General features: G+C 44.0%; 1 protein-coding gene across 1 annotated transcript in view; it reads left to right on the top strand.

Moving 5' to 3' along the window:
* The window catches only part of LOC119847446 (butyrophilin subfamily 1 member A1-like), a 99,909-nt gene that overhangs the window by 67,662 nt on the left and 17,077 nt on the right, over positions 1 to 15,170 (top strand). The window contains exons 8-16 of the mRNA XM_043501185.1: positions 1,884 to 1,949; positions 7,893 to 7,913; positions 8,562 to 8,582; positions 9,977 to 9,997; positions 10,850 to 10,870; positions 11,620 to 11,640; positions 12,289 to 12,309; positions 13,705 to 13,725; positions 14,578 to 14,598. Coding sequence (XP_043357120.1) covers positions 1,884 to 1,949; positions 7,893 to 7,913; positions 8,562 to 8,582; positions 9,977 to 9,997; positions 10,850 to 10,870; positions 11,620 to 11,640; positions 12,289 to 12,309; positions 13,705 to 13,725; positions 14,578 to 14,598 — 234 coding nt within the window. The remainder of the gene's footprint in view (positions 1 to 1,883; positions 1,950 to 7,892; positions 7,914 to 8,561; positions 8,583 to 9,976; positions 9,998 to 10,849; positions 10,871 to 11,619; positions 11,641 to 12,288; positions 12,310 to 13,704; positions 13,726 to 14,577; positions 14,599 to 15,170) is intronic.

Below are 15,170 nucleotides of genomic sequence, written 5' to 3'. Positions count from 1 at the left end.
AAATCAGATGTCAAGAATTATAACATTCAAAAACCTTTTGGAGAACACTTCAATCTCTTTGGTCACTCGATTACAGACCTAAAAGTGGCAATTCTTCAACAAAAAAACTTCAAAAACAGACTCCAACGAGAGACTGCTGAATTGGAATTAATTTGCAAACTGGATACAATTAACTTAGGCTTGAATAGAGACTGGGAGTGGATGTGTCATTACACAAAGTAAAACTATTTCCCCATGTTTATTGCCCCCCTTACCCTCCACTGTTCCTCAGACGTTCTTGTCAACTGCTGGAAATGGCCCACCTTGATTATCACTACAAAAGGTTTTCCCCCTACCCTCGCTCTCCTGCTGGTAATAGCTCACCTTAAGTGATCACTCTCATTACAGTGTGTATGGTAACACTCATTGTTTCATGTTCTCTATGTATATAAATCTCCCCACTGTATTTTCCACTGAATGCATCCGATGAAGTGAGCTGTAGCTCACGAAAGCTTATGCTCAAATAAATTTGTTAGTCTCAAAGGTGCCACAAGTACTCCTTTTCTTTCAGCAGGAAGAGGAGATCACCAACATGGCTAAAATTTATTCTATTGTAACCCTTCTGCCAGGTGAAGCCGGCAGCAACCAGGGCTGGGTTCAATATCTAGGGGTTCCTTTTCAACAATACAACACAAAACTGGCTTCAGCCCCCACCCAGTAACCTGGGAAAATGACAGCACGAGGTGCCTCTGAGAGGCAATACTTCCCCATTCGCAAGCACAGAGTCTGAGTATAGGAAAGAAACTTTTAATGAAAGGAGGGAAGTCACACAACATTAATTGGGGAAAAGGACAGAAACAGAATTGATAAAGATAAAGCTGTGAGCAGGACACCCACCCCAGAGTGCGTGGGGCAGAGTCATCTGCCTCCTGCTCTTGAGTTCTACAACCAAAACTTTCTTTTCTGTGCCCCTCTCTGCTCCTTCACCACACCCCACCCCACTCACAGTGATTGCCCTTGGTGAGAACCCAGGGTTCAGAGGTGCATCTCTGTGAATTCACCTCCCATCCAGGGAAGAAGGCACCTTGCTTGCTTCGGCATCTGAGCACTTGGTCTGGCTGGCTGCCCCACCGGTCGCTGTTCCTCCCTACTGCCCTCCCTGCCAGCCGCTGTTTCTCCCCTGCTGGCTGCCCTACCAGCCACTATTCCTCCCCCACTTGTTCCACTTGCCAGTCACCTTCTGCCACTTGCCTCTCTGCTGTGACCTCTGCAGGTCAGTCTCTTCAGAGTCCACCCAACTCTTAGTGATTGTCAGCAATTAGTGACTTTCAGCTCTTAACAGGCTGGGTTGAGCACTTAAAATAACAAAAGACTCTTAATGGAGCTGATTTCGCTCTATCTTTGAATAATGGGGAGGAACAGGTTAAACCAGACTGGGGACCCTTAGGCAGAGTCCACACCTCCTGGCAGGGACATCTGTTCATACCCCATCATTGTTCATACCCCATCAAAAGTCCATCATTGTTTAGGTCCAGAACTGTAACACTTAGAAATACCTCCCATGTCTGAGGCTACATGGTGGCGATAGTAACATGTTCTACCTTTCCGTAGGTTTCAGAGTAGCAGCCGTGTTAGTCTGTATTCGCAAAAAGAAAAGGAGCTCACGAAAGCTTATGCTCAAATAAATTTGTTAGTCTCTAAGGTGCCACAAGTACTCCTTTTCTTTTTGCGAATACAGACTAACATGGCTGCTACTCTGAAACCTGTCATTATGCAAGGCACTGAATTTAGTCGTAGGAATGCATCCGATGAAGTGAGCTGTAGTTTACGAAAGCTTGTGCTCAAATAAATTTGTTAGTCTCTAAGGTGCCACAAGTACTCCTTTTCTTTTTACCTTTCCATAGGTGTCTTAATCTGTTTATTGCTGTCTATTGCTGTGGTCATTATCCTTTTTCTTGGAAAATACAAAAGTAAGTTAACTTAATTTTCTTTTGTTTAATTTGCATAAGGTGTAAATTTTTAATAGTGACGGTGATTAACCATTGAAACAATTTACCAAGGATTGTGGTGGTGTCTCCAAACCTGGTAATTTCTAAATCAAGATTGGATTTTTTTTTCAAAAAGAACCTCTGCTCTACGAATTATTTTGGGACACTTCTCTGGCCTGTGTTCTAGGAGTGATCAGACTAGATGATCACAATGGTTCATTTTGGCCTTGGAATGAATGAAAAAATGGTCATATTGCACATGAATGAGGTTAGTTTTGCTTGAAAGAAACAATGGAGAAGCTGACTGACAGCAGCAGAGAAAACACAATGCTGGTCAAATTTACTGATAGCAAAAGTACTGGATCCAAATATTTGTCCACATGAACCTCACTGAAGGTGGCTAATTTATGATGTTCAAGATGTTTAAAATACAATTAGCGAATTTTAATATCCTCTAGCAATGAGTTCCATGGGTTGACTGTGTGTTGTGTGAAAAGTACTTTCTTTTGTTCGTTTGTTTGTTTTAAACCTATTAATTTAATCAAGTAACCCCTAGTTCTTGTGTTATGCAAATGGGTAAATAATATTTCCCTTTTCCTCCACAGCATTCATGATTTCATAGATCTCTGTCATATTCCCCCTTTGTCATCTCTTTTCCAAGCTGAACGGTCCTAGTCTTTTAAATCTCTTCTCATATCGGAGCTGTTCCATACCCTTAAGCATTTTTGTTGCCCTTCTCTGTACTTTTCCCAATTCCAACATACATTTTTTTAGATGGGGTGTCCAGAACCACACACAGTATTCAAGGTGTGGGCATACTATGGATTTTATATAGTGGCATTATGTTAGTTTCTGTCTTATTATAGATCTCTTTCCTAATGGTTCCTAACATTTTGTTTGCGTTTTTGACTGCTGATGCACATTGAATGGATGTTTTCCGATAACTATCTAAGCTTTTGAGAATTTTACCTGAGTTATACCTGAATAAGATTTCTGGATTTGGCCAAATATGAATTGAGGATGCTCAGTACCTCACAGAAGCAGGCAGTAACACATAAACGATTGACTTAAGCTACCTACCTAATCTAACTCTTTCTTTTTTGCAAAAATATTTTTTGCACATTTTTTCTCCTTGTCTCTTCTTTCTCTGTGGTGTGGCTGGGAAAGCTAGCATTGCTCTGGAACGAGTGAGATCTGAGGCCTTCTTGTCTGCTTCAGAGGCAGCTACTTGGTCTTTTCACAGCCGCTAGGAGCCTCATCTGCTACTCTTACAAGTTCAACAAGTGTGGTTGACCATTTCATGGTTCATCTGGGAGCCCTCAAGAGAGATCTTGCTGTAAGGTAGACAAGTGTATTCTTTCACATCTTCTTTACATATCAAAAACCTCCTTAAAGTTGAGCTTCTTTGAGATTGTTTGCTTCTCCTTCTCAAGGCAAGAAAAAAGAGCTTTCTGAAGAATGTAAGATTTCCTATATACTGTTAATCCATCAGCAAGGGGCACATTTTACCCAGTCCCAAAGATAGAGCACACACAAAAATATGATTGGTTATTTCATGTGCCAAGAGCCACTGTAGGGGGAGTATGAAGTTTTAAATGTCTTTTGCTTCTCCAACAGCAGTTAACTGGATAAAGGGTATGATTGCTTCCATTGATTTATGTGGGAATTAGATTGGGCTGAATTAGACTATCTTGACCTTCTGCCTGCCTTTCTTTAAGTGCTATGAACACTGAGCACTAGGTTAGGTAAGAGGAGTGTGTTTCCATATATTTCTAGTGAGTACAGTCATTCACTCATCATAAACCTTTTGTACATCACAGCTCATATGGCAGCCACCTTTCTAGAGAAAGAGGATATGGACTTTCCATTATAAAATTAGTATTATCAGTTCTTCATAATGTAGTGAAACAACCACAGTTGGAGTTACAAGTGCTCAGTCACTACCTTTCCTCAAATGCAATGATATTGTTTTTCTTCTGGAAAGTTTAAACAAAAACTTTTCTTCCATTTTTGATAAAAGTATGAATAATGGGAGTTTCTTCATTTTGCTCGGGCTCCCAGGTCCCTTAAAAGCGAGGGGTACCTCTGCCTGATTGCAGCCTGGGTTCAGAATCAAACCTGTCTGTCTCTGGCAGCAGGGAAATTCCCCATCCTCTGCAGTCCCTGACTCTCTGGCAATTTTGTTGTGCCACACAGGAATCAGAGGCTCCTTCAGCCCTCCCTGCTGAAGAGACAGCTCTCTGAGGGAAATGCCAACATTGTATTTCATGACCGCCCATGTGGCTTAAGCCTCTCCCTGCTGCTTGTTAATCGGAGTGGCTTGTCTTCCCTCCTCGCGTGCATTGGTTCCTGGGTTCTTTGTTTCAGTGCCTGGTGCCTCCACCCAAGGTGATTCCTGTCTGTGCTTCGGACACCAGGGTGCTGTCTCTTGGGAAAATGACTAATGTTACTTATCTATTTACAAAACATATAACCCAGCACATGAACAACACAATACACGAATACAAGTCCCAACAAATGAAAGGCCATACTCAAAAATAACAGTATAACACAGGGAACTTTACAGGGGACAGGGAACAAAGCCTCTAGGGAAGCAACATAAGAACAGCCATACTGTGTCAGACAGATAATCCATCCAGCCCAGTATCCTGTCTTCTGACAGTGGCCAGTGCCTGATGCATCAGAGGGAATGAACAGAACAGGGCAAATTATCTAATGATCCATTCCCTGAAATCCAATCGCAGCTTCTGATAGTCAGAAGCTTAGGGACACCCAGAGCATTGGCTTGCATCCCTGACCATCTTGGTTAATAAACATCATTGAAGGAGCTAGCCTCCATGAGCTTACCTTATTCTTTTTTTTTGGAACCCTATTATATTTTTGGCCTTCACAACATCATTTGGAAACAAGTTACCCTACTATACCCCTTCCGCCTTGGCTCCACCCCTGCCCCGCCTCTTTCCATTCCCACTCTGCCTCTTCCTGCCACACTACACCCCCTCCTAAAATGCCCCACCCTCATTCTGCCTCTTCTTTCCCCCGCTCCTCCACTGCAGCGCCTCCTGTCCTCTGCAGAACAAATAATCAGTGGTGGGCAGGAGGTGCTGGGTTTGAGGGGCAGAGCTGATTGGTGGGGTCTGCTGGTGTATGCAACTTCTGTCTCAGAAAAACTGTACCCTGTTCACTGGAGCTCACAGAAGCTCTTCAGTAGGACAGTGTTCACTAGGCTCCAGAGCAGAGGACATGGGATGATCTTAATTAGGACTGTACGGGTTATATTAACTCTGTATTTGGCTCTGTTGTTGGAATACTGTTTGCAGTTCTGGTGGCCCCAACAGAAGAAAGAAGTTGTCAAACTGTAGAGGGTTCAGAGAAGAGCACCGGAATGATTAAAGATTTAGATAACATGTGTTATAGTGATAGACTCAAAGAGCTCAACCTATTTAGCTGACCACAGAGAAGAGGTGACTTGATTACACCCTATATGTATGTAGTGTGACAAAGTTCCTCCTCTACCTTGGTGTGTATTGTGCTTATTGGTGGATTTGCTTGCCTTGGAGCTTCACAGCAGCCCTCAGTTTGGCCGTTTGTGTGAACCCACAGTCCAGGTCAACTCCTCCTGGGTCTGACCAGGTGTTGGGAGGTTTGGGGGGAACCCGGGCCTGCCCTCTATTCCGGGTTCCAGCCCAGGGCCCTGTGGAATGCAGCTGTCTAGAGAGCCTCCTGGAACAGCTGTGTGACAGCTACAACTCCCTGGGCTACTTCCCCCTGGCCTCCTCCCAACACCTTCTTTATCCTCACCATAGGACCTTCCTCCTGGTGTCTGATAATGCTTGTACACCTAAGTCCTCCAACAGTATGTGTTCTCACTCTCAGCTCCTAGCATCTCTTGCTCCCAGCTCCTTGCACGCACCACAAACTGAAGTGAACTCCTTTTTAAACCCAGGTGCCCTGATTAGCCTGCCTTAATTGATTCTAGCAGCTTCTTGATTGACTGCAGGTGTTCTAATCAGCCTGTCTGTCTTAATTGTCTCCAGAAGGTTCCTGATTGTTCTGGAAACTTCCCTGTTACCTTACCCAGGGAAAAGGAACCTACTTAACCTGGGGCTATTATATCTGCCGTCTATTACTCTCCTGTAGGCATCTGGCCTGACCCTGTCACAGTAGATAGAGAACAAATATGTGATACTGGGCTCTTTAGTCTAGCAGAGAATGGTCTAGCAAAATCCAATGGCTGGAAATTGAAATAAGGAAAGTCAGACTAGAAATAAGGGGTAAATTTTTAAGAGTGAGGTTGATTAGGCCTTATAATAATTTACAAGGGGTTGCGGTGGATCCTCCATCACTGGAAATTTTTCAAATCAAGATTGTAGTTGCGTTTGTTCTTGGCCTTATTATTACACAGGCTGCTATTGTTATCTTTAAATATATTTTTTCTTTTTTAGGAGACTTGGAAAAGAGAAAAAGTAAGTCTGTGACCTGTTTCTTCCGTGTGCTCTACTGCTGTGTAGGAGTCTTCTAGAATGAAAAGAAAAATCATTGATTTATTAGACCTCAGCCCACTTTGCTGTTTTTGATAGAGCATATTACTTGGCTAATGTTGTCAATAACATATATGAGCACTTGCTGGTTCTGAGCAGTGCTGCTCATATATTGCTGAAATTGAAATAGACTCGCCCACTAATTGTTCATATTCTGCAAGAACTATAACACTCTTGCTGAGACAGAGTACGAAAGGCAATTTACACATTAAAAAGACTCTGCATTGAAACAGCAAATGGAATCAGCTCATGATGTAACTGCTCCTTTCATAACAGGACCCATATTAGCAGAGGAGTATAGTGTGTCATATTCACCTTTTGCTAATTAGTTCTAACCATGAAGTTTTTTCTTCAATTGATCAAAGCAATAATATAATCTTCTCTATATACTATGTAGAATCATAGAATATCAGGGTTGGAAGGAATCTCCAAAGGTCATCTAGCCCAACCCCCTGCTCAAAGCAGGACCAAGCCCCAATTTTTGCCCCAGATCCCTAAATGGCCCCCTCAAGGACTGAACTCACAACCCTCGGTTTAACAGACCAATGCTCAAACCACTGAGCTATCCCTCACCCTGAATATCCCTCCCTCTCTCCTTCTCCCCCAAATGTAGCGGGATAGGAATGCAGCTAGCCTACGGATTGAAGAAGTTGCTCACTATGCATGGCCAGTATTCACTCTAATCAACAAAGAAAGGATCTCATTCACCCTCTTCAATTCATAAGTCAATGGACAAACCCTGAACAATTTTCTTCTTCTCCCCATTTTTCTTTCGCAGAGAAACCCCAGGAGCCATATTTTTTCATTTTTAGGAGACTTTTTGATTTCCTTGATGGTGCTTGACCACCTCTCTGTCCCTTGCCCCTCCCCTACTATACCCCTTCCCTCCAGGCCCCAGCCCTGCCCCATCTCTTCCCTTTCCCATTCCTCTTCTCCCTGCCCTATTGCAAGCCCTCTTCCAAGAGCGCCAAACCTTCGTTCGGCCTCTTCCTTTCCCCACTCCTCCCCCCCCAGCACCTCCTGTCCTCTGCAGAAGAGGTGATCAGTGGCGGGCAGGAATCGCTGCGGTGGAAAAGGAAGTAGCCCTTTTACTCATAGAAGCCCTTCAGTAGGAAAGTGTTCACTGGGCCGCAGGCCAGAAACCTCGATGGTGATCTTAATGAGGACTGTAGAGATAATATTAGCTCTGTATTTGGCTCTGTTGCTGGAAGAGTTTGTGCAGTTCTGGTGCCCCCACTGAAGAAAGAAGTCCTGAAACTGGAGAGGGTTAAGAGAAGAGCACCAGAATGATTAAAAGATTAGATAACATGTGTTACCTTTGTTCTTGGCTTTATTATTACAAAGGCTGCTATTGTTATTTTTAAATATATTTTTTCTTTTTTAGGAGACTTGGAAAAGAGAATAAGTAAGTCTGTGTCCTTTTTCTTCTGTGTACTCTACCGCTGTGTAGGAGTCTTCTAGAATGAAAAGAAAAATCATTGATTTATTAGACCTCAGCCCACTTTGCTGTTTTTGATAAGAGTAAATTTCTAGGCTAATTTTCTCTATAACATATATGAGCACTTGCTGGTTCTGAGCAGTGCTGCTCATACATTGCTGAAATTGAAATAGATTCGCCCACTACTTGTTTGTATTCTCCAAGAACCATAACACTCTTGCAGAGACACGGTAGGAAAGGCCGTGTACACATTGAAAGGACTCTGCATTAAAATAGAAAATGGAACGCAGCTCATGATGTAAATGCTGTTACTGCTCCTTTTATAGCAGAACCCATATTTGCGGAGGAGCGTAGCGTGCCATATTCAGCTTTTGCTAATTAGTTGTCGCCATGAAGTTTTTTCTTCAATTGATCAAAGCAAGGATATAATCTTCTCTATCTACTCCGTAGCGGGATAGGAATGAGGCTAGCCCACGGATTGAAGAGCTAGCTCACTACCCATGGCCAATATTTATGCTGATCGACAAAGAAAGGATCTCATTCACCCTCTTCAATTCATAAGTCAATGGACATTCACTGAACTGTTTTCTTCTCCTCCCCATTTTTCTTTTGCAGAGGACTTCCAGGAGCAAATGGGTGAGTTTGCCTACTTTACTCAATACTTCCAGTCCACTGACCAAACTTCATGTGCCCTGTATTGGTTCCAACAATTTCAGCTGCAGAAGGGATGCTATCATTGCATGCCCCATGGATCTGGGAAGTGGAGGTTCTGTGCAGATTATTCTGGAGTTGTGGTATGTCATTGAGCTGAGACCTCACCAGCACTTTGCAAACAAAGTCAGAGTGGTCGGGATTCAAGGGACGTCAGGCATGTGAGAAAAAACATCCATGTGCTACAGTAACTGAACATATCCATTGAATGAAAAGGCTCTGGATGGGGAGTGTGGCAGGACTGAGTTGCTAGTGCCGTGCCTGACCTTGTAGTAGCTGAGGCCATGCGGACACTCCAGCTTGTACATCAGGGATGGAGGGAGAAATGTCCTCCTCAAAGAGCTTCCCCCAAACTGGGAACCCACATCCTGTGCAGAGCCCCTAGCGTTGGCTCTTTGACAATCCCTCTGGAAAGGACGTGCTGATAGTGATACTGGAATATTTGCTAGAGCAGGAAATAGAACGTAGATATTCTGTCTTCCGGTCCGGTGTATTCGCTATGAGAGCAAGGTGTTGGCAGAAACTTTCCATGGGAATGTGTCTATATCAGGCAGAAAAAAACTCATTGTATGAAAAAAAGAACAAGAAAGAAGCAAAAGCATCTCCATAGAGTCAAAAATTTCTATTTCCTCCGTAAATAAAAAGGAACATTTTAATTTTTCACTTCAAAATGAAGGAGACATGGTTAAAGTTCAATTCAGTTACCCAATCATATGGGGGGCAGTGTAGGCACAGGTGCCAACTTTTTGATTTCCTTGATGGTGCTTGACCACCTCTCTGTCCCTTGCCCCTCCCCTACAATACCCCTTCCCTCCAGGCCCAACCCCTGCCCTATCTCTTCCCTCTCCCACTCCTGGTCTCCCTACTCTATTGCAAGCCCTCTTCAAGAGCGCCAGACCTTTGTTCCGCCTCTTCCTTTCCCCACTCCTCCCCCCCCCAGCACCTCCTGTCTTCTGCAGAAGAGGCGATCAGTGGCGGGCAGGAATCGCTGCTGTGGAAGCGGAAGTACCCCTTCCACTGGAGCTCATAGAAGCCTTTCAGTAGGAAAGTGTTCACTGGGCCGCAGGCCAGTAACCACGATGGTGATCTTAATGAGGACTGTAGAGATAATATTAGCTCTGTATTTGGCTCTGTTGCTGGAAGAGTTTGTGCAGTTCTGGTATCCCCCACTGAAGAAAGAAGTCCTCAAACTGGAGAGGGTTAAGAGAAGAGCACCAGAATGATTAAAAAATTAGATAACATGTGTTACCTTTGTTCTTGGATTTATTATTAAAAAGGCTGCTGTTGTTATCTTTATATATCTATTTTTTCATTTTTAGGAGACTTGGAAAAGAGAATAAGTAAGTCTGTGTCCTTTTTCTTTTGTGTGCTCTACCGCTGTGTAGGAGTCTTCTAGAATGAAAAGAAAAATCATTGATTTATTAGACCTCAGCCCACTTTGCTGTTTTTGATAGAGTAGACTTCTAGGCTAATGTTATCAATAACATATATGAGCACTTGAGGGTTCTGAGCTCTGCTGCTCATACATTGCTGAAATTGAAATAGACTCGCCTACTACTTGTTCATCTTCTCCAAGAACTATAACACTCTTGCTGAGACAGAGTACGAAAGGCAATTTACACGTTGAAAAGACTCTGCATTGAAACAGCAAATGGAATCAGCTCATGATGTAACTGCTCCTTTCATAGCAGAACCCATATTAGCAGAGGAGTGTAGTGTGTCATATTCACCTTTTGCTAATTAGTTCTAACCATGAAGTTTTTTCTTCAGTTGATCAAGGCAATAATATAATCTTCTCTATACACTATGTAGAATCATAGAATATCAGGGTTGGAAGGAATCTCCGAAGGTCATCCAGCCCAACCCCCTGCTCAAAGCAGGACCAAGCCCCAATTCTTGCCCCAGATCCCTAAATGGCCCCCTCAAGGACTGAACTCACAACCCTCGGTTTAACAGACCAATGCTCAAACCACTGAGCTATCCCTCCCCCTGAATATCCCTCCCCCTCTCCTTCTCCCGCAAATGTATGGGATAGGAATGCGGCTAGCCTACGGATTGAAGAAGTTGCTCACTATGCATGGCCAATATTCATGCTAATCAACAAAGAAAGGATCTCATTCACCCTCTTCAATTCATAAGTCAATGGACAAACCCTGAACTGTTTTCTTCTTCTCCCCATTTTTCTTTTGCAGAGAAACCCCAGGAGCCAATGGGTGAGTTTGCCTGCTTTACTCAATACTTATAGTCCACTGACCAAACTTCATGTCCCCTGTATTGGTTCCAACAATTTCAACTGCAGAAGGGATGCTATCATTGCATGACCCATGGATCTGGGAAGTGGAGGTTCAATTCAGTTACCCAATCATATGGGGGCAGTGTAGGCACAGGTGCCAACATTTTAATTTCCTTGATGGTGCTTGACCACCTCTCTGTCCCTTGCCCCTCCCCTACTATACCCCTTCCCTCCAGGCCCCAGCCCTGCCCCATCTCTTCCCTTTCCCATTCCTCTTCTCCCTGCCCTATTGCAAGCCCTCTTCCAAGAGCGCCAAACCTTCGTTCGGCCTCTTCCTTTCCCCACTCCTCCCCCCCCAGCACCTCCTGTCCTCTGCAGAAGAGGTGATCAGTGGCGGGCAGGAATCGCTGCGGTGGAAAAGGAAGTAGCCCTTTTACTCATAGAAGCCCTTCAGTAGGAAAGTGTTCACTGGGCCGCAGGCCAGAAACCTCGATGGTGATCTTAATGAGGACTGTAGAGATAATATTAGCTCTGTATTTGGCTCTGTTGCTGGAAGAGTTTGTGCAGTTCTGGTGCCCCCACTGAAGAAAGAAGTCCTGAAACTGGAGAGGGTTAAGAGAAGAGCACCAGAATGATTAAAAGATTAGATAACATGTGTTACCTTTGTTCTTGGCTTTATTATTACAAAGGCTGCTATTGTTATTTTTAAATATATTTTTTCTTTTTTAGGAGACTTGGAAAAGAGAATAAGTAAGTCTGTGTCCTTTTTCTTCTGTGTACTCTACCGCTGTGTAGGAGTCTTCTAGAATGAAAAGAAAAATCATTGATTTATTAGACCTCAGCCCACTTTGCTGTTTTTGATAAGAGTAAATTTCTAGGCTAATTTTCTCTATAACATATATGAGCACTTGCTGGTTCTGAGCAGTGCTGCTCATACATTGCTGAAATTGAAATAGATTCGCCCACTACTTGTTTGTATTCTCCAAGAACCATAACACTCTTGCAGAGACACGGTAGGAAAGGCCGTGTACACATTGAAAGGACTCTGCATTAAAATAGAAAATGGAACGCAGCTCATGATGTAAATGCTGTTACTGCTCCTTTTATAGCAGAACCCATATTAGCGGAGGAGCGTAGTGTGTCATATTCAGCTTTTGCTAATTAGTTGTCGCCATGAAGTTTTTTCTTCAATTGATCAAAGCAAGGATATAATCTTCTCTATCTACTCCGTAGCGGGATAGGAATGGGGCTAGCCCACGGATTGAAGAGCTAGCTCACTACCCATGGCCAATATTTATGCTGATCGACAAAGAAAGGATCTCATTCACCCTCTTCAATTCATAAGTCAATGGACATTCACTGAACTGTTTTCTTCTCCTCCCCATTTTTCTTTTGCAGAGGACTTCCAGGAGCAAATGGGTGAGTTTGCCTACTTTACTCAATACTTCCAGTCCACTGACCAAACTTCATGTGCCCTGTATTGGTTCCAACAATTTCAGCTGCAGAAGGGATGCTATCATTGCATGCCCCATGGATCTGGGAAGTGGAGGTTCTGTGCAGATTATTCTGGAGTTGTGGTATGTCATTGAGCTGAGACCTCACCAGCACTTTGCAAACAAAGTCAGAGTGGTCGGGATTCAAGGGACGTCAGGCATGTGAGAAAAAACATCCATGTGCTACAGTAACTGAACATATCCATTGAATGAAAAAGCTCTGGATGGGGAGTGTGGCAGGACCGAGTTGCTAGTGCCGTGCCTGACCTTGTAGTAGCTGAGGCCATGCGGACACTCCAGCTTGTACATCAGGGATGGAGGGAGAAATGTCCTCCTCAAAGAGCTTCCCCCAAACTGGGAACCCACATCCTGTGCAGAGCCCCCAGCGTTGGCTCTTTGACAATCCCTCTGGAAAGGACGTGCTGATAGTGATACCGGAATATTTGCTAGAGCAGGAAATAGAACGTAGATATTCTGTCTTCCGGTCCGGTGTATTCGCTATGAGAGCAAGGTGTTGGCAGAAACTTTCCATGGGAATGTGTCTATATCAGGCAGAAAAAAACTCATTGTATGAAAAAAAGAACAAGAAAGAAGCAAAAGCATCTCCATAGAGTCAAAAATTTCTATTTCCTCCGTAAATAAAAAGGAACATTTTAATTTTTCACTTCAAAATGAAGGAGACATGGTTAAAGTTCAATTCAGTTACCCAATCATATGGGGGGCAGTGTAGGCACAGGTGCCAACTTTTTGATTTCCTTGATGGTGCTTGACCACCTCTCTGTCCCTTGCCCCTCCCCTACAATACCCCTTCCCTCCAGGCCCAACCCCTGCCCTATCTCTTCCCTCTCCCACTCCTGGTCTCCCTACTCTATTGCAAGCCCTCTTCAAGAGCGCCAGACCTTTGTTCCGCCTCTTCCTTTCCCCACTCCTCCCCCCCCCCAGCACCTCCTGTCTTCTGCAGAAGAGGCGATCAGTGGCGGGCAGGAATCGCTGCTGTGGAAGCGGAAGTACCCCTTCCACTGGAGCTCATAGAAGCCTTTCAGTAGGAAAGTGTTCACTGGGCCGCAGGCCAGTAACCACGATGGTGATCTTAATGAGGACTGTAGAGATAATATTAGCTCTGTATTTGGCTCTGTTGCTGGAAGAGTTTGTGCAGTTCTGGTATCCCCCACTGAAGAAAGAAGTCCTGAAACTGGAGAGGGTTAAGAGAAGAGCACCAGAATGATTAAAAGATTAGATAACATGTGTTACCTTTGTTCTTGGATTTATTATTAAAAAGGCTGCTGTTGTTATCTTTATATATCTATTTTTTCATTTTTAGGAGACTTGGAAAAGAGAATAAGTAAGTCTGTGTCCTTTTTCTTTTGTGTGCTCTACCGCTGTGTAGGAGTCTTCTAGAATGAAAAGAAAAATCATTGATTTATTAGACCTCAGCCCACTTTGCTGTTTTTGATAGAGTAGACTTCTAGGCTAATGTTATCAATAACATATATGAGCACTTGAGGGTTCTGAGCAGTGCTGCTCATACATTGCTGAAATTGAAATAGACTCGCCTACTACTTGTTCATCTTCTCCAAGAACTATAACACTCTTGCTGAGACAGAGTACGAAAGGCAATTTACACGTTGAAAAGACTCTGCATTGAAACAGCAAATGGAATCAGCTCATGATGTAACTGCTCCTTTCATAGCAGAACCCATATTAGCAGAGGAGTGTAGTGTGTCATATTCACCTTTTGCTAATTAGTTCTAACCATGAAGTTTTTTCTTCAGTTGATCAAGGCAATAATATAATCTTCTCTATACACTATGTAGAATCATAGAATATCAGGGTTGGAAGGAATCTCCGAAGGTCATCCAGCCCAACCCCCTGCTCAAAGCAGGACCAAGCCCCAATTCTTGCCCCAGATCCCTAAATGGCCCCCTCAAGGACTGAACTCACAACCCTCGGTTTAACAGACCAATGCTCAAACCACTGAGCTATCCCTCCCCCTGAATATCCCTCCCCCTCTCCTTCTCCCGCAAATGTATGGGATAGGAATGCGGCTAGCCTACGGATTGAAGAAGTTGCTCACTATGCATGGCCAATATTCATGCTAATCAACAAAGAAAGGATCTCATTCACCCTCTTCAATTCATAAGTCAATGGACAAACCCTGAACTGTTTTCTTCTTCTCCCCATTTTTCTTTTGCAGAGAAACCCCAGGAGCCAATGGGTGAGTTTGCCTGCTTTACTCAATACTTATAGTCCACTGACCAAACTTCATGTCCCCTGTATTGGTTCCAACAATTTCAACTGCAGAAGGGATGCTATCATTGCATGACCCATGGATCTGGGAAGTGGAGGTTCAATTCAGTTACCCAATCATATGGGGGCAGTGTAGGCACAGGTGCCAACATTTTAATTTCCTTGATGGTGCTTGACCACCTCTCTGTCCCTTGCCCCTCCCCTACTATACCCCTTCCCTCCAGGCCCCAGCCCTGCCCCATCTCTTCCCTTTCCCATTCCTCTTCTCCCTGCCCTATTGCAAGCCCTCTTCCAAGAGCGCCAAACCTTCGTTCGGCCTCTTCCTTTCCCCACTCCTCCCCCCCCAGTACCTCCTGTCCTCTGCAGAAGAGGTGATCAGTGGCGGGCAGGAATCGCTGCGGTGGAAAAGGAAGTAGCCCTTTTACTCATAGAAGCCCTTCAGTAGGAAAGTGTTCACTGGGCCGCAGGCCAGAAACCATGATGGTGATCTTAATGAGGACTATAGAGATAATATTAGCTCTGTATTTGGCTCTGTTGCTG

Source organism: Dermochelys coriacea, chromosome 23, assembly GCF_009764565.3.
Source record: "Dermochelys coriacea isolate rDerCor1 chromosome 23, rDerCor1.pri.v4, whole genome shotgun sequence".
NCBI classification, from domain to species: Eukaryota; Metazoa; Chordata; order Testudines; family Dermochelyidae; genus Dermochelys; species Dermochelys coriacea.
The sequence above is the reverse complement of the archived record's forward strand: the minus strand, read 5'-3'. Positions and strand labels throughout refer to the sequence as shown.